Source organism: Pelobates fuscus, chromosome 4 (assembly GCF_036172605.1).
Source record: "Pelobates fuscus isolate aPelFus1 chromosome 4, aPelFus1.pri, whole genome shotgun sequence".
NCBI lineage: Eukaryota > Metazoa > Chordata > Amphibia > Anura > Pelobatidae > Pelobates > Pelobates fuscus.
This window is the reverse complement of record NC_086320.1, coordinates 382238602-382264801: the sequence shown is the minus strand read 5'-3', so window position 1 is coordinate 382264801 and position 26200 is coordinate 382238602. Positions and strand designations below refer to the sequence as shown.

The 26200-nt window shown below is 41.1% G+C and overlaps 2 protein-coding genes across 2 annotated transcripts in view; one reads left to right on the top strand and one right to left on the bottom strand.

The window, feature by feature from the left end:
• The window catches only part of LOC134608190 (tubulin delta chain-like), a 35896-nt gene extending 33565 nt beyond the window's left edge, over nt 1–2331 (top strand). Inside the window, exon 11 of the mRNA XM_063450853.1 lies at nt 1928–2331. Coding sequence (XP_063306923.1) covers nt 1928–2163 — 236 coding nt within the window. The 3' untranslated portion in view covers nt 2164–2331. The remainder of the gene's footprint in view (nt 1–1927) is intronic.
• A 3167-nt stretch (nt 2332–5498) lies between these two features.
• Nucleotides 5499–26200, bottom strand: part of KIF9 (kinesin family member 9) — a 37078-nt gene continuing 16376 nt past the window's right edge. The window contains exons 4-21 of the mRNA XM_063452829.1: nt 25567–25673; nt 25025–25249; nt 22582–22665; nt 20172–20264; nt 19097–19244; nt 15692–15756; nt 14667–14744; nt 13974–14042; nt 13761–13865; nt 13625–13680; nt 13357–13447; nt 12586–12728; nt 12043–12243; nt 11240–11448; nt 9750–9929; nt 7482–7597; nt 6143–6247; nt 5499–5770 (exon numbers count right to left, since the gene is read on the bottom strand). Coding sequence (XP_063308899.1) covers nt 5663–5770; nt 6143–6247; nt 7482–7597; nt 9750–9929; nt 11240–11448; nt 12043–12243; nt 12586–12728; nt 13357–13447; nt 13625–13680; nt 13761–13865; nt 13974–14042; nt 14667–14744; nt 15692–15756; nt 19097–19244; nt 20172–20264; nt 22582–22665; nt 25025–25249; nt 25567–25673 — 2183 coding nt within the window. The 3' untranslated portion in view covers nt 5499–5662. The remainder of the gene's footprint in view (nt 5771–6142; nt 6248–7481; nt 7598–9749; nt 9930–11239; nt 11449–12042; nt 12244–12585; nt 12729–13356; nt 13448–13624; nt 13681–13760; nt 13866–13973; nt 14043–14666; nt 14745–15691; nt 15757–19096; nt 19245–20171; nt 20265–22581; nt 22666–25024; nt 25250–25566; nt 25674–26200) is intronic.

The following is a 26200-nucleotide window of genomic DNA, read 5'->3' as shown; positions in this document are numbered from 1 at the left end:
CAAACAGATGTAATTTACCTTAAATAATTGTATCTCAATCTCTAAATTGAACTTTAATCACATACAGGAGGCTCTTGCAGGGTCTAGCAAGCTATTAACATAGCAGGGGATAAGAAAATCTTAATTCAACAGAACTTGCAATAAAGAAAGCCTAAATAGGGCTCTCTTTACAGGAAGTGTTTATGGAAGGCTGTGCAAGTCACATGCAGGGAGGTGTGACTAGGGTTCATAAACAAAGGGATTTAACTCCTAAATGGCAGAGGATTGAGCAGTGAGGCTGCAGGGGCATGTTCTATACACCAAAACTGCTTCATGAAGCTAAAGTTGTTCAGTGTTGACTATAGTGTCCCTTTAAGGATGAATTTTTAGCCTATGTCTGAGACTGTGCTGGAAAATTTAAAGCCAAAGGCTATATGTACTATATTGCATATTGTACCTTATGGACCAATATCGAATAATTATTATTAAATAAAGGCAAACATCATATTAAGAAAATGTTGAAAAACATCTTTTGGAAAAAGGTGCTAACACTTTATCTTATCTCCACTAGGGAGCATTATTGCTCTGAATAGAAACAAATATTAAAGTTCAATCAACTGCTAAGAAAACACAGAAAAGCTTAGTTCAAACATTTTTTAAAAATAAACAGATGTGTATTTAAATGTAAAACATACAATTTTTTTAGCACATACAAATAGCTAAAAGCTGATCTATTGGCAGTGCTAATTTTTATTTTAAAATTCTTTATGATTCATGTTTGTTTACATGTTGTTCTGGGCACATTGAGCAAAGCATGCACATTAGTTAACCCCTGCAGTGCCAGACAAATGGTGCAGAGTGAACTCTGCCCAAAACACCTGTGTGCATGCAGCAACTCTGACCTACAACCTGTGTGCATGCAGAAACTCTGACCAACAACCTGTGTGCATGCAGTAACTCTGACCAACAACCTGTGTGCATGCAGTAACTCTGATCTACAACCTGTGTGCATGCAGTAACTCTGACCAACAACCTGTGTGCATGCAGTAACTCTGATCTACAACCTGTGTGCATGCAGTAACTCTGACCTACAACCTGTGTGCATGCAGCAACTCTGACCTACAACCTGTGTGCATGCAGCAACTCTGACCTACAACCTGTGTGCATGCAGCAACTCTGACCTACAACATGTGTGCATGCAGCAACTCTGACCTACAACCTGTGTGCATGCAGAAACTCTGACCAACAACCTGTGTGCATGCAGAAACTCTGACCAACAACCTGTGTGCATGCAGTAACTCTGACCTACAACCTGTGTGCATGCTGTAACTCTGACCTACAACCTGTGTGCATGCTGTAACTCTGACCTACAACCTGTGTGCATGCTGTAACTCTGACCTACAACCTGTGTGCATGCTGTAACTCTGACCTACAACCTGTGTGCATGCAGAAACTCTGACCTACAACCTGTGTGCATGCAGAAACTCTGACCTACAACCTGTGTGCATGCAGAAACTCTGACCTACAACCTGTGTGCATGCAGTAACTCTGATCTACAACCTGTGTGCATGCTGTAACTCTGACTTACAACCTGTGTGCATGCAGAAACTCGGACCTACAACCTGTGTGCATGCTGTAACTCTGACTTACAACCTGTGTGCATGCAGACTTACATCTGTGTTAAAGTAGTAACTCACACCTACAGTTGTGTGCTTGTGTGAACTCAGACCTGTAGCGAGTGCATGCAGTAACGCAGACAGACAGGTGCCTATATTGTTGGGAATACAGAGAGAACTTCAAATTAAAGCCAATGTGGCTAAACTATTTGCAAAGTGGAGTTGGAGAATGAAATGTAAAATTCACTCTGCAGTTCCCAAAAATTCTTACTCTGATAGACTATGACCTACATTTGTGCAGTGACTCAGATATTTAAATCTCTGTTCTTTAGACACTGAGAATATCCTGGACCCGTCCTGTCACAGCCACTCCCTGACGGTCTGCGCCAATCACTCCAGCGCTGCTGATCTGATTTCCAGGGTGAGGCAGCGAGCTCAGGCCATGTACTCAGCCCGTGCGTATCTGCACTGGTACCGGAGATACGGCTGCGAAGATGAGGATTTTGAGTCTGCTTTTTGCACACTGGACGGGGTGGTGGAGGAATACAGACATCTGGGGCAGCAGTGACACTGTGTGTGGTTTAATTTCAGGAAAGATCTCTCCACCATGAACTCTGTATTTAAACAAATGCACAAGCAGGCTTATACCAATATATTATTTATTTTTTTACAATTTATTAATTTATATTTGGCAATTTCTTACATTAAAGCTGTAATCATCCATCCTTGTATTCTGCCACCTGTTTAGAATGTGTTATTTTCCTCCAAGAATTGGGGGTCGGGGGAGGGTGGAGGGGAGAGCTGCGCAGAGGAGCCATTATTTCAAAGTGTTTTTTTTTTTCTCCAATTTGTATTTTATGGAGTCATTGTGAATAATGTACAACGTTTGAGTGATATACATACGGTCATATTTATCAAACAATAGCATAGGGCAAATATGCTGAGATAATACAATGTAAAGCTATGTCTAATTGCTAAGGGTATTCATCTTTACATTCTGGGGTGAGTGTCTAGACCAGGGGTAGGCAACCTTTTAGCAGCACTATGCCGATATAGGATTGTGATGTCCCGTAGCGTGCCGATCCTCAGGCCCGTCGCTACCAGGCAAGCTAACCAAGCAATTGCTTGGGGCCACGAGCTGGCCTGGGCCCCCAAGCAGGGCCGGCGCTTCCAATAAGGCTGCAGCCGTCTGAGCGCTCTATAGAGAGCCTCAGGCGGCTGCAGCACTGCCTCTCTCGTCCCCTTCCCTGTAGCGTGGCCGAGCTCCTCTTCCTCCTGTCAGTCTGGCCGGGTACCACGTGAGATTCAGTTTCCTGTTCCCGGCCGGACTGACAGGAAGTGCACCCTGAGCTCGGCCACGCTACAGGGAAGGGGAGGTGAGAAGAACATAAAGAGGGAGGGGGGAGTAATGTCCATTTTGTTTGGGGCCCCCAAATTCCTTCAAACGGCCCTGACTCCTATTTTTTAAAATTGAGGTGTGTATGCTGCCGTATTCTGCTTGTGTTATATATACTGTAATTGCTTTGCATCGTTGTATTTGTGCGTATATGAGCTGTTATATTGTAAATGTTCATTAGTAGTTTATGGTATCGTGTATGATACATATGAATGTGGGCTGTGTATGAGGGCTGCTTGTGGAATTGTGTGTTAGGTAGTGTATGGGGGCTGTTTAGGGTTTTGCATGTGAGAGGCTGCATGTGGGATTGTGTGCATGTATGTAGATTGTTAGTGGTGTTGCGTTTGTGGGGATTGTGTGTATGTTTGGGTGTGGGCTGTTCATATTTGTATGAGGGGAGGTTTATTCTGCAGGTCTGTGTATATCTAGCAGTGTGGGTGGGTTCCACTGGGGACCAGCTTGGGCAGGTACAGGTCAAGGACAGGAGCTGCAACATCAGCTGTGGGCTGCTCTACTACAGTGTGGATTCCCATTCACAAGTGCTGGGAGGAAGTGATCTGTGATCACTTCCTCTAAGTGCTGCAATGCATAAATTGAGGATTGTCCTTCACTACCTCTTTGTATTAGCAGATATCTGAAGTTTCACTGAGACTCCTGATAGGCCAGACCCTGTTTGGCTCTAGCAGCCTTGAGTGCCGTGGAAAGACACCTCGAGTGCCGTGCATGGCACTAGTGCCGTAGGTTGCCTACCCCTGGTCTAGACTCTAACTCTGGGGTTTTCCAAACCCTGCTCGTGTGGGCTGGGTGGTTCATAACTTGAGTTCAGGGTGGTGTGCTGTTCTCTCGGGCTCAACGCTAGGAGGCAGCTCCTCCCGATAATCTGGGCAGTCTTTGCACCGTGGTGGTGTTGGTCTTTGACCCGTCAGCTTGATGCAGCCTATGCTAATTTTCTTTTTACCACCTGCACTGTTAACAGAATGTCTCCGTATATAGCCACTGTACAGACCTCAAAAGTTAGTCTCTTGCGTTCTAGAGTAGGTCATTATGGCGTTTCTTACTGTCACATCGGGTGTCACGGCTATGACATCCCTGGTAGAGGCCTCAGGTGCCGCTGCAGACTCTGAACATGAGAATCTGTGGCGGGGTAGGTCCTCCTCTGATTCCCATAGTGTCGATAAGGCTCTGTGTAAATCATAGTAGCCTCTTGTTGCCGATCGTCTCAGGGATCCCTTTTAGGCGTACGTTTCGGCGCCTATGGCGCGTTTCCCAGCGCGCGTCACTGTGCGGCTTAGCCTCTGCACTTGCGAGGCCAGGCCTTCTATTTGTGTCTTGGCTTCTTGTTGCTGGGTATTTGACTGCCTCATTCACCTCCACAACTCTCACTTTTCTGTGGACTACCCCCACCTCGGCCTGGACCACCTGAAAGTCAGTTTTCAACACTCTCCGAAATTCCCGCAGGAGTTTCTTTACATCGCTCTTCGTGGAGGGGGCTGAATACTCATCTGATTCTGATGAGTTGCACTCTCCTCTAGACCATTGGAGTGTGAGAGGTTCTTCTGATATATCCTGTTCCCCTCTGGCGCCATCTTTGTTAGTGGCCGCAGCACGGGCTGTTCAAAGGAGAGACTGATATCTTGCAAGTGAGGGGTCTCCAGGCGCTGATTTTTTTTTTCTTTTGCCCCCATCGTGTCCTCTGGTGGTGGATGAAGTTCCTGTTTGGCAAGTCCTGTTTCTGTTGCGGAGCCTTGCACAGAAACGTCAGCTACGCCTCCTATTTCAAAGTATTAATGGGGTGCAAGGCTTGCCATCACTGACTTACCGGACAATGACATGAGATCCTAACTCTCCATTTCTGATCCATATAAGGTTATTCACTGAACATCAAGATTGTGAATCGTAATAGAGAATTGCAAATTTTATACAAAATACTTGAGTCGCAAAATGTATTATTTTTTTCTACCTAAAATTTGCAGTTTATTAGTTAGCTCTTGGTTTTGTGAATAATCCCACATAGGGCTGGAAAACATAGCAGATTTTTTGCATTCAGCTACTTTGGTCTAGAGTTTAGAATTAACCTAGTTTAAGGGGTAACTGAAGTTTGGGTGCATTGGAAGCCCCTGGGTTTTTATCACACTGTTCCACAACATGACAGACATCTGAGGAATGACGACCAAAGGTTCAGTGTGAAATGTCCATTTAAAGAGAAACCTAATTCATTTTCTTTTTATGAATGAAACCAATTGCAAACTTGCCATGTAGAGTTACAGGCACCATTTATAGTAAGTGTACGTGTAGCTACCCAGAAAGGCAGCCATGCAAGCCTCCCCTCATGGAACGCACTATGGAAGTGCTGATATATGGACTGAAAGCCAGTGGAATTCCTGCTAAAGTGGCAGACTATGGGGCCAGAGTCAAAGGAGAGGCAAACTCTGATTGGCTTCTGCCAGTGTGATTAAGAACTTGTGGTATAATATTCCATCTTTCACAAATTCTTCAATTTCTTATCATTCGGAATACATACAAATGGCACTTTATTATATTTTATACTGACAGAATAGAAAAATACCATTTGTTGGGTGCAATATATAACCAGCAAGAATAATACTTTCATGAGGTTTAATGGAGTCCACGTAATAAATTGGCGGGGATGTATTGTGACTCTGCTGGTCTCTTACATGGCCATTGTCAGGAATGGTGATTTGTTCTTCATGGTGCTGTTTAGAAGACCTGGTTTCTTTTTGACTGGAGGAAGGCGAGAGACCGCTCTGCTGTAATAGTGCTGCAGGAAGGAAATGGTAAATATGAGCACTGTTTAAACAATGGTGGTGAGGAAGTCTATCTACCCCAATAATAAGAGACTCTTGTAAAGGATACATTGTACAGGTCTCTGCATTTTTGGAAAACATAGGCAAATTCTTCTCACTGCCAGAGGATGACATTTAGCTAGAAAGTCTCGTAATGCTTTCTACACAAAACCACCCACACCTTAATGGGGATAGTGGGGTCTTTGCAACAAAAGGAACAGATTTATTACCAGTACTATGATTCAGGGGAAAGGCATAGTTAATAAAATGGGATTTAATAGTGACGATTTCTCCCCATATTTTCGAGAGGTGTTAAGGACTAAGACTTAGAATCGATTATTACAAACCTTTTGCTGGGATCTGTTCTTGGCGCTATAAAAAGGAAGGGCACCGGGAACTTCCATTAAAAGTTCCTTCTGCAGCTTGTCGTACTTTTCCTGCTCATCTTCTCCCTGGGTAATATTAAAGAAAATCTAACAAATGGGCGTACAATAGCCACAGCTGTTCTCTAAAGAACCAAAGTTATGAATGAGATAGATGGTTCTCATTGTCTTTTTTAAATGTGCAAAATAAATCCAAAGCTCTTGTCCTCCCATGAGGCAGTGCAGGTGGTCGCTTAAAACAGCATTAATTTTTAAAAAGAGGTGGGGGTGCCTAAATTGCTTAGCGCCATCCGGCTCTATGCAACTACAATGTGTGCTGGCACTCAATCACGTCATTAGGTGCAGGTATTCGAGGTTAACCCCAAAACAACCTCATATTTTCAAAAACAAGTAGATATGAATCCGGCTCTATGCATGCCCGGCCCAAGATGTTTCAAGAATTATATTCGGTTTTGACATTGAGTGTTCCTTTAACTATGTAGGTGCCTGGCACCCATTCCCCCTCAGACCACTAAATAATAGTTTACTCAATGTATATCTCCAGTGGTGAATCGCTCCAACCCAAGGAGACTGTCACTGGCAAGTGTCTCTCCTTCCTGTTCAGACAAAACTGGCACATGCGCCAATCAAATGTGACAATCGCCCAATAGAATACTTCTTCTCCTAGAGCCTCTGTTTGGAAGGTCAGCTTGAATGCCGGAGGGGTGTTGACAAATTAATTCTTAATGGTGCAGCTTCACTTACAATTGTTACTGATAAATGCCTCAGTGTTCATTGCACACTATCCATGCGGCTGAGGAGAGGGGTTCCCAATTTGACATTAAACAGGGGTGCAGTGCTTAGATACTCCAGGCATTATCACCAGGGCAGCATCTGTAGTGGTAGGTTACTTAGTGTTGCCCCTTTTACTCTTCATGTCTCACTGCAGCTAACGTGTGCACAAGCCGCTTCGGATTTATTGTACAACATCTTCAAATCAGCAGCTTTATTAAATCAGGAAAAAAAAAATAAGTTTCGGTCTCAGACTTAATAAAGATCTCACAGTGAGCGCAAAATGTTGATTTTTTCCCCCTCCTGATTTAATAACGATGCTCATCTGAAACTCTTGTACACAAGCTGCTTCGGATTCACTGTACATGTTATTGGGGTGTTTGGCACCTCCTAGTTTAAGTGCACCAACTGTGGGGTTCGCTGCTTCCATAGTTACAATGAATTTGGTAGAATACTCACCACCACTTGTCCTTTAGTAAACCAACCCCCACACCCAAGCTTGAGGAGTAAAGTGATCTAGCCCACTGCTCACCAGTGAGAGCAGCTTGTCAGCAGGAATCAGGCCAGGTCTGATACTTCCCACCTCCTTCATGGAGTTCTGCATGTCCTCCGAGATGATGAATGATTCATTGTACCAAGCCTCAAACTCTGGAAAGATAAGAGGATAATACAAGATCAGCAGCTGAATTGTTCAGTTTGGTTTACAAACCGTTATTATGCAAAACATGGAGGATTCTAGGAAAATAAATAGTTTTCCAGTTCAGGTCCCAAAATGTATTAATAACACAAACAATCACATTCGAGACAAAATCACAGCCTATATTTTTGCACTAACTGAGAATGACTTATCAGCAGCCCACCACAGAGTGACTGGGCCAAATAAAGAGAACCTATATATGTCCTGCTAATAACAGAAACTAGGGTTACGGTATATGGCATGGTGTATAAGCAGATTAAATAAGTCTCCAATTCATAGTGATCAGGGCTGGATATAGGGAGAGGGGGTCCATACAATCACTCTATATATTTCCTGCTAATAACAATCTAGGGTTACGGTATATGGCATGGTGTATAAGCAGATTAAACAAGTCTCCAATTCATAGTGATCAGGGCTGGATATAGATGAAAGGGATCCATACAATCACTCTATATATGTCCTGCTAATAACATAATCTAGGGTTACGGTATATGGCATGGTGTATAAACAGATTAAATAAGTCTCCAATTCATAGTGATCAGGGCTGGATATAGGGAGAAGGTGGTCCATTCAATCACTCTATATATTCTAGGGATATAGAGGGTTAAGGATACACAGGGTTCTGCGTAGTCTATGAAAAGCTGCAGGGTAGATTCTAAAGAGCTGTGCAGGGTTCAGGGTACGTTCTAAAGAGCTATGCGGGGTTCAGGGTACGTTCTAAAGAGCTGTGCGGGGTTCAGGGTACGTTCTAAAGAGCTGTGCAGGGTTCAGGGTACGTTCTAAAGAGCTATGCGGGGTTCAGGGTACGTTCTAAAGAACTGTGCGGGGTTCAAGGTACATTCTAAAGAACTATGCACGGTTCAGATGTTATTTTGTATGAACTGGCTGTTGTTAAAGTGTTTTTCGTATGTGAGCAGAAACCTACCAGACTTGTCATTAAAGTAAACTGTACTCAGACTGGTCAAAGTTAATATATGTATGAGCACAGCTGAAATGCTGCAGGGTTTCACCTCCCTAGCTTATCACTGGAAAGTACCTCAAAGTTTCTGTAAAGTCCATGTGAAGAAATTCCCCTTTTTATTCAATATTTCTTCATTATCCATTCGGTAGATGTAACTACCGAACAAAGACCACCCTCTGGCTCATTAAACTTCAAAGCCTGTTTCAATTAAACCCTCTATGTGTGCGGCCAGCGTTCGTACTACCGAACGCCACGTGGCTGAGAAAACCACGGCCATCTTTTTTCAGACGAACAAAGGCAGCGGGACTTGGTTGTCGAGTGTCTGGAACTAAAATCGGACACTTGACTTCCTGAACACCGGTCTCAAACACACGAACGTTGGATCTATATGTACCGATTAGCTAGAAGAGCGCTATTCGGTATGTTTGTGCATACGAATGAGGGGAACAATCGCTGCTAGGAGCCAGGGGGATCCGTTCGGTACTTTATTCGTTTTTTCCCTTTTACTGAAGTGACCGGCAAAACCACTCAAACTTGTTGAACTATTTTGGGCAGCCCACTCACGGTGAACCGGTCACAGAAGACTTCCATGGTTTTTGAGAACCCCTGAATCGATCTGGGTGAAATTTGAATATGTTGGTCACCCAGATCAGGGCTATCAGGGGACATATTTGTGGGGATACCTCATGTATAAAGGGGTGTTCCAGATATTGGTGAAAACTGTGATTTTTCTGCCTGGTGATAATCAAGTTATTACTTTATCAGACTTGATTATCTCCAGGGCTAGGGGAGGGAATTGTAGATGTGTACTGGATGTGTTTTATGTTTTTACTGTGCCCGATTGGTTAACCTCTGTCCCTCCTTGTGGGATGTTCCCTTGCATGGGGATTGCATAAAAGCCTGTGTGTGATAATTAAAGCCAGTTCTATTTGTACTCTTCTTCTTGACTTCGGCTGATGTTTGGGGATTCATATGCTTTATTAAGGGAATTATCTTATAAAGCAATTTGTATTTCGTATGGATTTCGTCTACTTCACTACCGAACGGAGAGCTATATTCACTAGGCTCTGGTGGTTCGGGAGGAAACTACCGAAGGAGGTTTAAATATACTTGGTTTCCTTACAGTCCACTGTAGCTCTCACCTGTTAGGAGTCTCTGCCGGCACTGGTCTACCAGCTTCTGGCAGTACTGGACTTCCGCCTTCAGGTCCTGCAGCTCCTCGTAGTCTGCCCGGTATTGCTTCTTGAGGTCCTTCAGCCGGATAATCAGCATGAACTCCTTCTCATCAATTATAACATGCCCATCATCACTGATATATTCACCTGGTCAATAAATGGAGCACGAGAAATGTGTCATATGAGTGATGTTAGCCAACCTTGGACAGTCACAACAGGAGATCACTGGGCTAACATGTTCTAAGTAAGCCCACCCTAAAGCTCCCAGCCATGGTTGAACCACTTTGGAAGAATAATGCAGATAACTTTCACATTACTCAGGCAGCATCCATAGCCTCCTAGCACCATAACTACCACAATGAGCTGATGTGGAAAAGTCACAGAGAGAGGGTTATTCTGTGATATACTAATGCAATCTGGATCAAACATGTATAAGAATACCAAAGCGCAAAACAATTTGCAATTCTCGTATTTACTAAAGGCAAATCTGGGTGAAATTTGGATATTTCAACTAAATCACTTTTCAATCTGTAGCACATATCATTCTGTAAGAATTACCTGCTTCTTGCCGGTAGACCTACAGAAACTTGCAATATTTACCCACTGGCAGCTCAATTATATTAATAAAATATGGTGAATTTAATAAATAATATAAATACATTAATAATAAATATGTTTAATTATTGGGGCAGGGCTCAAAATATCCACAAAAAAATTATCCCTCAATGATTGTAAATTCTCCCGTTAGTGGAAATATCCCCCCGCAGATTGTACATTCTCCCCCGCTAGCGGAAATTCTCCCCCCGGTGAGTGGAAATTCTCCCCCGGTGAGTGGATATTCTCCACCCGGTGATTGGATATTCTCCTCCCGGTGATTGGATATTCTCCTCCCGGTGATTGGATATTCTCCTCCCGGTGATTGGATATTCTCCTCCCGGTGATTGGATATTCTCCTCCCGGTGATTGGATATTCTCCTCCCGGTGAGTGGAAATTTTCCCCCGTTAGTGGAAATATGCCCCGTAGAATGAACATTCTCCCCCATTATTTGAAATATCCCCCGGTGAGTGGATATCCTTCCCCCGGTGATTAAAGCATAGGGATTTACATTTTAAGCCCTGATTGGGGGTATTGGGTTCCTCTGTGACAGCTTTCTGCCTACAAACTCGGTTGCCGAGTCTCAACATTCGGTTCCAGATTTCAGACTTTGGACAGGATGATATCCAGTCTGTATTCTCTATAATCTGAAAGAGGTGTTGGAAAATCTGGACATTGTTAAATCTTGAGAACTTCATATTTTCAGTACCCAGAGACTCCCCTTTACCCCTAACATGCATGCTCGATGTGAGCCCAACATATTACATAAAATACATTAATAAATTAATTCATTTTTTTCTCACAGAAATGCTCAATGTACAGATTAACATGTAGAATAAAAAGGAAAATCGGAAAGATTTACCTTCCTTCTCTCGCTCTAGTTTCATTACATTGAGTTCCTGGGAGGTCACGTCAATCTCTTGTTTGATCATGTTTATCCGTTGTGTTATCTCCTTTAGTTTCTTTTTGCGGTCTGATAGGATGCTTTTGTTTTCTCTAAAAATCTTGTTCAGTTCACTTCCTTTCTCAGCTTTAAATTCCTCGAAAGCGGCTGGTTTAGCAGGAGGCGTGCTGTACGGAGAGAAACAGAGACATTGACAAGTCCTGGAGTTTGGCTTCAACGCTGCCATTGGCAGAAAGGGACCTTGATTATAGTTGTACTCTTTTTGGGCCAAATTACTTGTCATAGGATCTACCAATGTATGGCCACAATATCTCGGGAAATTTGTCATATAGATTTTTAACCCCTTAAGGACACATGACGTGTGTGACACGTCATGATTCCATTTTATTCCAGAAGTTTGGTCCTTAAGGGGTTAAACATCAAACTTGGATTTGCTGCAGTTAATGAGTTGCTTAACAGATCTAGTAAGTCAACCTATGAACGTTTAATTTCAATACAAACAAGGAATTTAATTGTGATCGAAATAACCTCATTATATAAAATACAGCAGGAACAAAATGGAAATAGGCTTGTGAAGGAGCTGGGATGCTGGTAGATTGTATGAGCAAATATTACTATTCTTGCCACCTCCCTCTATTTCTCAATGACATTCACAAGAATAAAGTTATTAAGATTTATAAAATACAGAAATATGTTACAATTATCCAGATCACTGAGCTACAACTGCAGCATGCACATTTATTATGCATTTTAATTCTCACCTGGGTCTGCCGATCTCTTCTTTTCCTGGTTGCTCTGAATATGGGTTATCTGCTGCTCGGGTATCCTGCTCCCTGGCTATCCCATCCCTCCCCTCTAGCTCCTTCATAGATGCAGTCAGAGGTGCAAGTTTTGTTGCAGAGACTAGTTCTTGATCTTGGCTGATGCCTGGGCTTATGATCCCTTCTTTCCTGCTCACGGAGCTGAGTGTAACAGAATGAGAGCTGAGAATAAATGGCGATCAAATCTGTCCGCGTTAACACATTAAGCATAAGAAGGGTCATTTAAACTTAGGTGTTAAAATCCTGTTGAATTGCTTTGTGAAATCTTTACGCATGCACTTAGTTTTACACTCACTGCCTCTGATTAGGCTGGGGGACATTTGTACAAAGGGTCACCTCAACTGCCACTTGGCTAATGCCAAGTGGACTTCTGCATGAATTAACTAAATAAGGGGCAGTTATAGGCCAAGTGCACAATTCTCACTTGAGCATTCATTGGCATGGGAACCATGCACAGGATAAACGATAACATTGGCATCTCACCTGGCATCCTTAGACTTGCGGCGCTTGGCCTTCCGGCCAGATAGAGAGGTGTTTGTTTTGGGCGAGAACGGAGCAACTCCAATGCCAAAACTTTGCCCATCCACTTCACCGACCAGATGCCCATCTGCATCTAACAAGCCAGTCTGGCATAAGACATAATCAACACATTCAATGGCTGGAGAAGGTATCTGCCAGAACGTTGGTGCACAAGAGAAATATACTTGGGAGCATCTGTCTTCTCTTTTAATGCATTGTGTTCAAAATACGTTAATAAGTATGGGATTAAATTCCCTGTGGGGGTGCCCTTTTCGTGTTTTTTTTTATATAAAAAACAGCACAATGGGAAAAATCCTTATCATTATTATATGTAAAAATTTAAACCAACTGACACATTTAAAATGCAATCAGTTATTTTTTTTTTCAGTCAATCAGAACATAGGTTGGTTGGTGACCAGACAAGAACTGCAAAAACAAATATAAAACAGATTTCATAATTTTATGAATCTGAAAGTCTCTTAAAATAAAATGAGCTGAATTTGATGCCTTGTTGTTTGCTTGGCTGTCGAATGGAGGATAAGTCAATAGTGATTTGATTCTGATTTGACAGTTACAATCATGGGACCAAACAACTCAATTAATGAATGTAATCAAGTAACGTTTTTATCAGTCAACACAACTCATTTAAAGTAGTAGCATAGTGTCTATTATATGGTTGGTACAGTGACTCATGGCTGGTATATTGTGCAATATAACAGTCATCCATACTCCCACCTTTTGTGCAGCAGATACGGCGGCACTGTCTGTTTTGTCAATAAAGATGTATTTTTGCTTCAGTCTGGTTTCCACTTCCTGTTCCTGAAGCCTGTGGACATATTTTATTTTAAAAATAAACTATAGAGCAGTGGAAGGTGTAATAAAGAAGACACATTGATCTTATTATTGTAATATTTTTTAAAGGTTAATACTGTGAAAAAACAGGTTATAGCATTAAAAGTAACAGATCCTGAGTAAACGTGTTGCTATATATACAGGTACCTACCTCAAGATACGTCTAAACTGGGAAAAAACTTCCTGGATTTGCCGGAGATTTAGGATCTAGAGAAAAACAAGCAGATTAATAAACTATTCTCGGGGGAGAAATAAACCATATGTTTTTCAAAGTGTGGCACACTCACCTCAATCTCATCCAGAGTCCCGTTCAGATACCTGCGGACCTGAGAATTAATCTCTGTTATCTGGTTCTCAGTGAAGGGTTCATATGTGATCGGTGATCGATTTGCCTGAAAGCAGAGGGACAGTTGGATACCAGACAATACTGTCCTGGTTTGCTCTCCACTATGCATTGATTTTTGTTTGATTTACAGATAATGACAACGAATAGCTCTTACCAAAGTGTCGTGGACGGCCAGCTCCCGTTTCAGATGCTCAATCTCTTTCTGGAGAATTTTTACAACTCTCTACAAGAAAAAGAGCAAAGGCATTTTACCTTCTAGGGATATTTTGCAATACAAAACAAACACACAGCTGCCCATGGGAGTTGCTCATAGGTCTAACATGTGTTTTCCTCTGGATGCATTCACGTTTTCCGGAAGACATAACGGTTTTGTATTTGTCATTATTACAGGAGGCAGGCAGAACTCCCACAAGCATTCGCACTACTTCCCAGAATTCCCCAGTTTAGTGAGACTCTTCATTAATAGGAATTAGTCACCTAGTTGTCACCCATTACCCCTATGTGGTGCCACCCAGAGCTATACTGTGTAACATTGGATTCATGTTATGCTGTAAAACTCAATGTGGGTGCTAATGTTGTTCTAGGCAGCTCTTGGAAGAATTATTATTATATTGAAAATAATAGTAACTGTATATACTTTGAGTTCTAAAATAACCATTCCAAGTACCGGCTGGCTGAGGGTGATGGGAATTAACGTCTAATGACAGTTGTGGGTCTCTAAGTACATGCCACAGTTACATTATGAGAGTATGACATATTGTGAAACTTATAACCTTGGGTTTACATTAATATATTCGGATTACTAAACAAATTTGCCTTACCCAGATACCCCAATCCCTATACTTACCAGCGGGTCATAGTGCTCAATAACAACCGACTCGACCGGGATACATTTCATTCTGCAGGCGAATCGCAGGGTGGAAAGCTAGAAATACAATCATTCCTGTGTCACAAAACGTACTAGTGTTATTTTAAACATATTATGTCCCAATTGTGTGAAGAAGATTTTTTTTTTTTACCAAACAATTAGATCCAGCTAATGTTAGGGTGAACAGAAGCTCAGGTCGCTTAAAATTCAGTATTTGTCGACTTCCCTGCCGCTTCTAGAGCAGAACCAGAGGTGTTCGTGGTAACTTTGAATTAATGAAATAATGAAGGTTCCCTCAGTTCAGCTGGCAAACAGAGTTCCCTATAGTGGACACATATGGACACTACTCCTTTAACTGTTTTAATGCTGGAATACTTACAAAAGAAGGGAACTATTCTGGAAAGCCAGCGTCATTCAATTTCAGAAGTCATTGTGGACCTAATTCTTGAACTAATTTACGCCTTAATAAATGAGACTCCTCACACACGGAGGAATGTATTAACACGGATCTTGTTTCACAATAATCTGATCTCTTATTCAGTGTTTCCAAACAAGTCCTGGAACACTGCTTCAGCATTCTGGGATATGCCAGTTCTGTACCAAGGGGCATAGTGATTCCATTTAGACTGCTTTGGGTATCCCAGCCCTAAACACGTTATGTTTGGCATGACAAGTGAATTGTTGATTACAGTGAAAGAAGGTTTTCAAAGATAATTAAATGTTCATGTGAAGTTCTGTTTTGGACTGTGGATGAAGTTGGTATTTTAATATAAAATCTTGTCATATTTATACACGTCAGAGTTACATCATCTTTAGTGTATGTACATAGGCTGCCAGCTGAAATAAGCAGACAGATTCAGGCCGGCTAGTCAACCCACTCACAGGCTTATTGTCAGGAATTCAGGTTAAAATACCAACCTTGGAAAACAAATTCCAGATTAGTTGGCTTTTCAGTTTGGTTATTTTGATCCAAATTTGAAATCCACTTTGAATTCCTTACTCACCGTCTCATCAATCTGTATAGCTTCACCATACACATTTGCCACCAGGACTGTGCTGCAGTTTCCACCTGCAATAAGCGGGGAAAGAAAATCTTAAAAATGTCAAAGTTACTTATAGGCTTTGAAATTTATACCATATACATTGATAAACGACACAAACGGCTTCCAAAAAGAGAAGGTCTGGGACTTTTCTGAAAACTTACATTTCAGAAGATATTATAGAATAGAATACCCTACTCATTTAGCATTACCCGAGCTCTATAGAATAGAATGTCCTACTCATTTAGTGTTAGGCGGGCTCTATAGAATAGAATGTCCTACTCATTTAGTGTTAGGCGGGCTCTATAGAATGGAATGTCCTACTCATTTAGCATTAGCCGTGCTCTATAGAATGGAATATCCTACTCATTTGGCATTAGCCGAGCTCTATAGAATGGAATATCCTACTCATTTAGCATTAGCACGAGCTCTATAGAATAGAATGTCCTACTCATTTAGTGTTAGGCGGGCTCTATAGAATGGAATGTCCTACTCATTTAGCATTAGCCGTGCTCTATAGAATGGAATGTTCTACTCATTTAGCATTAGGCGGGCTCTATAGAATGGAATGTCCTACTCATTTAGCATTAGCCGTGCTCTATAGAATGGAATGTCCTACTCATTTGGCATTAGCCGAGCTCTATATAATGGAATATCCGACTCATTTAGCATTAGCCGTGCTCTATAGAATGGAATGTCCTACTCATTTAGCATTAGCACGAGCTCTATAGAATGGAATGTCCTACTCATTTAGCATTAGCCGTGCTCTATAGAATGGAATGTCCTACTCATTTGGCATTAGCCGAGCTCTATATAATGGAATATCCGACTCATTTAGCATTAGCCGTGCTCTATAGAATGGAATGTCCTACTCATTTAGCATTAGCCATGCTCTATAGAATGGAATGTCCTACTCATTTAGCATTAGCACGAGCTCTATAGAATGGAATATCCTACTCATTTAGCATTAGGCGGGCTCTATAGAATGGAATGTCCTACTCATTTAGTGTTAGGCGGGCTCTATAGAATGGAATGTCCTACTCATTTAGTATTAGCCGGGCTCTATAGAATGGAATGTTCTACTCATTTAGCATTAGCACGAGCTCTATAGAATGGAATGTCCTACTCATTTAGCATTAGCTGGGCTCTATAGAATGGAATGTTCTACTCATTTAGCATTAGCACGAGCTCTATAGAATGGAATGTCCGACTCATTTAGCATTAGCACAAGCTCTATAGAATGGAATATCCTACTCATTTGGCATTAGCACGAGCTCTATAGAATGGAATATCCTACTCATTTAGCATTAGCACGAGCTCTATAGAATGGAATATCCTACTCATTTAGTATTAGCCGGGCTCTATAGAATGGAATGTTCTACTCATTTAGCATTAGCACGAGCTCTATAGAATGGAATGTCCTACTCATTTAGCATTAGCTGGGCTCTATAGAATGGAATGTTCTACTCATTTAGCATTAGCACGAGCTCTATAGAATGGAATGTCCGACTCATTTAGCATTAGCACAAGCTCTATAGAATGGAATATCCTACTCATTTGGCATTAGCACGAGCTCTATAGAATGGAATATCCTACTCATTTAGCATTAGCCGAGCTCTATAGAATGGAATGTCCTACTCATTTAGCATTAGCACAAGCTCTATAGAATGGAATATCCTACTCATTTGGCATTAGCCGAGCTCTATAGAATGGAATGTTCTACTCATTTAGCATTAGCACGAGCTCTATAGAATGGAATATCCTACTCATTTGGCATTAGCCAAGCTCTATAGAATGGAATATCCTACTCATTTAGCATTAGCACGAGCTCTATAGAATGGAATATCCTACTCATTTAGCATTAGCCGAGCTCTATAGAATGGAATTTCCTACTCATTTATCATTAGCACGAGCTCTATAGAATGGAATATCCTACTCATTTAGCATTAGCCGAGCTCTATAGAATGGAATGTCCTACTCATTTAGCATTAGCCGAGCTCTATAGAATGGAATGTCCTACTCATTTAGCATTAGCCGAGCTCTATAGAATGGAATGTTCTACTCATTTAGCATTAGCCGAGCTCTATAGAATGGAATGTCCTACTCATTTAGCATTACCCGAGCTCTATAGAATAGAATGTTCGACTCATTTAGCATTAGCCGAGCTCTATAGAATGGAATGTTCTACTCATTTAGCATTAGCTGGGCTCTATAGAATGGAATGTCTGACTCATTTAGCATTAGCTGGGCTCTATAGAATGGAATGTCCTACTCATTTAGCATTAGCCGAGCTCTATAGAATGGAATGTCTGACTCATTTAGCATTAGCCGGGCTCTATAGAATGGAATGTCCTACTCATTTAGCATTAGCCGTGCTCTATAGAATGGAATGTCTGACTCATTTAGCATTAGCCGGGCTCTATAAAATGGAATGTTCTACTCATTTAGCATTAGCCGAGCTCTATAGAATGGAATGTATGACTCATTTAGCATTAGCCGAGTTCTATAGAATGGAATGTCCTACTCATTTAGCATTAGCTGGGCTCTATAGAATGGAATGTCCTACTCATTTAGTGTTAGCCGGACTATAGAATGGAATGTCCTACTCATTTAGCGTTAGCCGGGCTCTATAGAATGGAATGTCCTACTCATTTAGCATTAGCCGTGCTCTATAGAATGGAATATCCTACTCAATTAGCATTAGCCGGGCTCTATAGAATGGAATGTCCTACTCATTTAGCATTAGCGTGCTCTATAGAATGGAATATCCTACTCAATTAGCATCAGCAGAGCTCTATAGAATGGAATGTTCTACTCATTTAGCATTAGCCGTGCTCTATAGAATGGAATATCCTACTCATTTAGCATTAGCCGTGCTCTATAGAATGGAATGTTCTACTCATTTAGCATTAGCCGTGCTCTATAGAATGGAATATCCTACACATTTAGCATTAGCCGTGCTCTATAGAATGGAATGTCCTACTCATTTAGCATTAGCCGTGCTCTATAGAATGGGATGTTCTACTCATTTAGCATTAGCCGTGCTCTATAGAATGGAATGTCCTACTTATTTAGCATTAGCCGGGCTCTATAGAATGGAATGTCCTACTCATTTAGCGTTAGCCAGGCTCTATAGAATGGAATGTCCTACTCATTTAGCGTTAGCCGGGCTCTATAGAATGGAATATCCTACTAATTTAGGGTAAACCGGGCTCTATAGAATGGAATGTCCAACTCACTAAGCATTAGCTGGGCTCTATGGAATGGAATGTTCTACTCATTTAGGGTTAGCTGGTCTCTATAGAATGGATCTGTCACTGTAATATTATGAGAGAAAGCGAGAGCTCTACGTATACATAATTTCCATACCCAGTGAATCCTTCAGGGCGTGAGTGAGTTTGCTTTGTCGGAAAGGGATGTGATCACGCTTGCGGTCTGTGAGAGCTATGATTGCCTGCTCCAGGAAAGTCAGGGACTTGTTGATGTACGTGGCCTCTCTCAGAACCTGCCCTTCAGACTGAAACAGACCGCAACCAATGACAACAGGAAAAATAACATGAGTTAATTACCATCCCAAAACTAAAGTACAATGCTGTAAAACAGCTGCATGTATCTATCCGTCTATATTAGTCATGCTAATAAGAGGCTGACAGGGGAACCAACCTAAAAAACTAAACTGGTGATTGTGGAGACTTGCCAAATGAACAGCAAATTGAAGGCTTACACAGCAGAGGTGTTAAAATACCTGAGCTAGGGAAGCAAATCTTTTCTAACTGCAGCCATGAATTACCTTCCTGCTCGGTACTATTTTTATCAGTTGGTTCAGTCTGTCTTGCAGTTAGTTAAACATTCACAGCCAGTGGCAAGAAGAGGCCTTGGCGGCAGTCTTTATAGATCTTTGTAGGCGGTCAGTCTCAATATTTGCTTCTGCAGATACTGGAGAATAATGAATGTTCTAGTGGTTTTGTTAGCAGATGTTCTGCAGCAGCAGATTTCACTGCATATGAAGATCTACTGTTGCAACTACTCTGACACCCCGCTACTACTGCAGACTGTGCATTTAAATCCCCAGATAGAAGAGGATCTTCAGCAATATTTAATAATGTGCACTCGATATATTTCTGGTTCTTCAGATGTACTTTGTGGGATTTCCATACCATAACGGAATGCTTCGGATCAAGCCAATGATTTTGAACAGAGGTAATCCTGCAAAAATGGGACTAGCTTGTGGCAAGTTAAATGGAGCTGCACGGAACACCTGGCTTATACAGCGATGGCAAACTTGGCTGCCCAGGTGTTTGGGAACTATAGTTCCGTGATGCTCTGGGCTGGCTGAGCAGCTTGATAGGAATCACAATAACCTCTCTTTTGTTCTGCATTAAATAATGAGTCATGCCAGGGGTGATAACACACTTCTCCATGTGGAAATATTTCACCTACTTACCCCGGTTTTCCCCAGTCTCTCGGAACCTGCGAGATCCACTAGGTTTATTTTGGACATGGTGTATTTTGCATCAGATAACGTCCTGGAATGAGACTGAAAATGCCAACAGATAACACACATTTATCCCATCTGAACCAGCTCTTCGTGGATTCTCAGGAGAAGATGTACAAACACGATCTACTATTATGTAGGTTAGATATACAGATATAGTAATAAGATTTTAACACTTACCGTGGCAGGTGTTAACATTTAAACATATAAACACATATTACACATTACTATTCATGGCACAATATTATTCAATACGCACCGCACACTTTATATGTATGTATGTGTTATTTGTTAAAAGGCACATTTAGGAGTTTAAAACCTTAACCTCATTTGACCTCATGAGTTATTTAATCCGACATCTTTTATTTAGTGTTTAACACTTTGAACATGATCTTTGTTTACATTGTATATACGGTAATTTAAGTATAGATATTTTTACAATTATTTCTTCATTATTTACGGTGTATTTGTATTCAGTTGTCTCCCTCACTTTTATTGATCATTAAATTCAAGTCGCTCAGGATTTCTCTTGGAGGAAGTCACATTTCTGATTTTTAGAATGAGTCTTTCTCCTTTATGATAACATTTTAGGATACGTACTTACAATAACAATATATACGTACTTACTATATATATATATAATAATGATTCCAATATTTAGATCAATTTCAATGCGTGGATTTCTTTCATTTTGATGTGAATTCTATTTACCTGAATGTCAGATACATTTATTATTTTTGTTGCATAAAATATTGGTCTGGATTATAAGAGTACAAAAGATTTGCTTTGGAATATTGTGCCCATTATTAATAAATTAAAATGTTTGAATTTGGCCAGTAGCTCACTGTACGTTTTATAAAGGAGGGTTTTTTCAATATTATGTGAGAGGAACCGGCACAGTGTCCAGTGGATAACGATTTTCCTTTAGTATGGATGTAATTGACATTGGGTCAATAATACAAACAGCTCTATGCTGGCTTTCTCCTCCGTTAGTGGGCCGTCAGGGACAGCCTCTACAGCACTTTGTTTCCCTTGGTATTTGGATATAATATGTATTTCACTAATGGAGATTTTGCTCATGCTATTACTATAGGAACATTTTAGGAAGTCCCCCCCCCCCCTCTCCATTTTTGGTTTTCTTTATTTGCTCCTTATAGGGACACTATCGGCATCTAAACAACTTTAGCTTAATGAAGCAGTTTTTGTGTATACATCAATTCTCTCGCCTCCTCCGACGTCATCTGATGTGAGGACCTAATGCACATACATGCGGCGAGTGCTGCAAGCTTATCAGGCCCTCCCCATAGATAAGCATTGCCTCAATGCTTTCCTATGGGGATTTCACTGATGTTGTATTTTCTCATGCAGAGTGTGAGGATGTCCAGTATCGTTTAAGGGACTCAAAGTCCCTTAGAATTCCAGAAACGCCTCAAGAGGCAGTCTAGGTCCTGCAATGTAAACAATGCAATTTCTCATTCTAGGACTAAGGGGGCAGGGACAGTGCACTTCAATGAGATGAGGTGGTCTGGGTGCCTATAGTGTCCCTTTAATATCCACCTGTCATGCAATAGGCTTACCTATTAGTATTATTATCATTAGAATTTATAGAGCGCTAACATATTCTGCAGCACTTTACCATCATGGAAAGGGGATAGTTGAAGGTAAAGAAGGATCTGATCAACCCAACTTACAATCTAGGCACCATTCAGCCAAAGTGCTGCTTACAGAATGTTATCTGTACACATAATAAGCACTTCCTCTTGCTGTATATCATGGGGTTACATAAAGACTAGATGCGCAAAGAGAACTGTAGCTGCCAGTGGTTTTCAGACTTTGACTTCCACACTCACAGTTTAAAAGCAAATGTGAAATAGTTGTTTTGCTATTTTTTTACTATTACTAAAATTAAACCTAAATTCGTGTTAGCAATTTGCTGATCACACAATACAGATAGAAATGATATTCTCAACAACTAGGACCCAGAGCTCCCCCTGCAGAGATCATCTTCCCAAAACCTGTTGGGATTTTCTGACTAAACTGGGGACTGTAGAGAACTGTCAAGGGAACTGCCACTTCTAGGGGAAGGTAGCAAAACTGTGACAAAACCTTTAAAATCAGTTCTATTTTCTAGGTTGCCTATTTTGGCTGGATTCCACACAATAAGACCCTGTAAGTGATATATATGCATTGTTCACAATACTGCAGTTGTAGAAATGTTTTTCATTTTGGTTGTATCTGGGAATAAAACATATTTCTTATTAGATTCCCTTTATTTTAAAGGGTTAATCGATTTGAAATCAGCTGCTGCTGTAATGCCACACCCCCCGGGATGGAAAGCAATGCCAATGCAGATACCTACCTCCAGATGAATGGTAAAAATGCAGTGCGATCTGGAAGAGTGTTTATTCAGAATGTGGGAGCCTATGATCCGATTTGTCTCCCCCTGGAAAAGAAACAAAGGTGACGTTTTGAACTCTCACTATGGACATTATAGAGCTGAAAAAACTGCACAGTAAAATGAATAAAAGAAATTGATCAGACAAGATCCAATTTCATACCCTAGGAAAAACTGGCAAAATCATAGTAACATAAGATAACATAAATAAACACAGGGTCCCAGCACAGCTCCGTGATAACCTGTTTACTATCAGAGGTCCACGAAGAACAGAAGTTATTGCGCTGAGACTAAAAGACTATTTCACTTACAGAAGTGGATGGTTCATCACAGTAAGAACAATAAAGATATGGAGTTCTCTACCGACAGAAGTTTGAAATCAGATTCACCAGACGCCTTTAAAAGGGGCTATATGCCTTCTAGAAAATCGGGATCCACTTTTGCAATAATCTAACATATAACAAAAAAACTGGGAAGCTGAAGTCCCAAAAATAAAAACAAGGGGAAATAGAGGGACAAAATGAATTCATTTAGAAACCTGTAAAGTGACAGAGCCAATTTCTATATTTTGTTTTCTACCAGAAATATTATGTAAAAAATGTTTGACAACAAACTTTGCTCTTTTTTAATGGCACATTCCTCCACACAATCCCTTTAACAGATCTAACAATGAAGGCAGTCTCGCTTAAATTTTAAAGGTTTATGGTTTCACTAAAAACCTTCTACGTGCGAAGAAAAGTGCCTGAATATTATTGTTTCTCAATGTTTAAACAGTTACTCCAAGCACCATCACCACTTCAGTAAATTAAAGTGGTCATAATGCCTGGAGTTTGTATGTGTAGTATTTGCTGTGGCTGCTAGAGGTGTTCTTCCACCTCCAGTAGCATCATGGGCGTCATCATGGGTGTCACCAGTCAGCCTAGAACTAGAGTTCCAAGCTGAGTGATGTCAATACTGTGCTATTGGTAGTTTTGTGCACAGGGCACCATTCATTGGCTGAGAGCGGTCATCTGATGATCTCAGCCAATAAATGGTGACTGCAGAAGCTTGTCACTGGAAGCAGAGATGATTGTGAGCCCTGGAGGGACTCAGGTGAAGGGGCAAACCATTCCTAAAGTGTTTCCTATCACCGGGAAACTGGGCTAGGCTACTCCTGGCATCATAACACTGGGCTGTAGTTGTTATGATGCCTGGAGTAACCCTTTAAACACAAGATAATCCAGTATGACATACTGTCAGCTGCAGGGAATTAGGAGAGAGAGCCTGGAGATGGCAGAATGGAGAGGATAGAATGTTATTTTATGTTTATTGAAACTGTGCCAGTAGATCTTTTTAAACACAAAGATCTCCATCTCAGCTAACTGACCCCTGAAGTCACGATGAGGTCATCAAGGTAAGAAAGCCACTTGGAAACGGAGAGGGAAAAACACCAGTTTTACCTTCTAAGTTTAAATTCCTAACGATGATGTACAGACCTGCTCTAAGCTCATACACTAGGGAAAACATCAGCAACAGCAATTGGGGTCTTTCACAATTCCTGCTGACATCATATTGACGATATCAGTAAAACAGAAACAAGGCCCTGTATTCAAACATCACACGATTCTGGAGAGCAGATTACAGCAATCAGTCAGCTTGAGTCCATTTAATTAAAGGGACACTATAGTCACCGGAACAACTTTAGCTTAATGAAGCAGTTTTGGTGTATAGAACATGCCCCTGCTGCCTCACTGCTCAATCCTCTGCCATTTAGGAGTTAAATCCCTTTGTTTATGAACCCTAGTCACACCTCCCTGCATGTGACTTGCACAGCCTTCCATAAACACTTCCTGTAAAGAGAGCCCTAGTTAGGCTCTTTATTGCAAGTTCTGTTTAATTAAGATTTTCTTATCCCCTGCTATGTTAATAGCTTGCTAGACCCTGCAAGAGCCTCCTGTATGTGATTAAAGTTCAATTTAGAGATTGAGATACAATTATTTAAGGTAAATCAATCATAGCCAGGGGAGGTGTGGCTAGGGCTGTATAAACAGAAACAACGATATTTAACTCCTAAATGACAGTGAATTGAGCAGTGAAATTGCAGGGGAATGATCTATACACTAAAGCTGCTTTATTTAGCTAAAGTAATTTAGGTGACTATAGTGTTCCTTTAAGGTGTAATCTGGCGGAGGCCCCTCAACAAGCTGAAGATGTTCATTTGTTTTTCGGTAATAAGCCTTGCAGGCAAGCGTAAGTTCAGGGCACTCATTAACCAACTTTGTATCCTGGTTTTATAACAAAGCACATCCCTCAATCTCTGAATTCACTATTAAACTCAGACTGTGGCCCCTACCAAATAGGAAGATTTTGGTAATTTAAAACAGAGTAGAACAATTTTAACAAAATACTATGTGACACAAATTCTTGCCTCAAACAGTAGATTTAAGGCTTGCTCCTCATTGCCTGCAAGATGCATAGACAAGCCCTTCACATGTACTCCCGGGGCAGCATCCACAATGCTCATCTGGGTGTCAGGCGTTGGCACATCGGGCAAGGTTGCCAAGAGGTCAAACAGGGCCTCGTTGTAGATTTCCAGATATGAGATCCGCACGATGACTGACTGATCGGTCCGCTCCTCGATCTCTTTAAAAACCTGCGTTGGAAAATAATAGGGTTAATGCACTCCTAATGTGTTACTACCTTTATAAGTAGCGTTCCAACTGCCTTGATACTTAGCCAGCCTAAGGTAAGACAAGTATACAGCTCAGGATATCCCTATTGGCCCTCACATTATTTGAGTCACTGGATTCTCCCACCAATATATTACATAGTATTAAAAATTAATTATTTTCTGAAATAATAAAACAAACTATTATAGGATTTATTATATGTGTTATTAACTAAAGGATTACAAATTTCTAAACCTCCCCCTGGTGTTTTCAAAGCCATCACTGAGAGGGGTTTATAGACCTGCTGGAGGGCTCTGGGAATAATGCCCCGCTGTTGGTACTTTTCCATTGGTCCAGTCGTCGTGAAGGTCTTTCCTGCTCCGGTCTGTCCATAGCACATAATTGTACCTAGAAAAAAGCAAAATAGAATAACACTATAAAGGCCTCTTTATATAGTGTCTATAGTGCTGGTTTATATGCTGGTGTCTGGTAATAAGCTAAAGTCTTCCTGGGTATTTTAAATATAGAGACACCCAAGCAGAAATAAGCTGTGAACAGTCACCAAATTCACTCAATGCTCTCTCAGATCCTTAACTTTAATTTTGCCTTCATTGTGGACTTAGTACAACTACTGTAATGCTCTGCAGTCTGAACACAGGAGCAAAAAATGCTCTGCAATCTAAAAAAAACAAAACCAGAGCCTAACGGGACTTGGTATAGTGACTGCAGTCAATGCTCTGCAATATAAAAACACAGAGTATAACAGGACTTGGTATAGTCACTGCAGTCAGTGCTCTGCAATCTGAAAACACAGAGTATAACAGGACTTGGTATAGTGACTGCAGTCAGTGCTCTGCAATCTGAAAACACAGAGTATAACAGGACTTGGTATAGTGACTAAAGTCAATGCTCTGCAATATAAAAACACAGAGTAT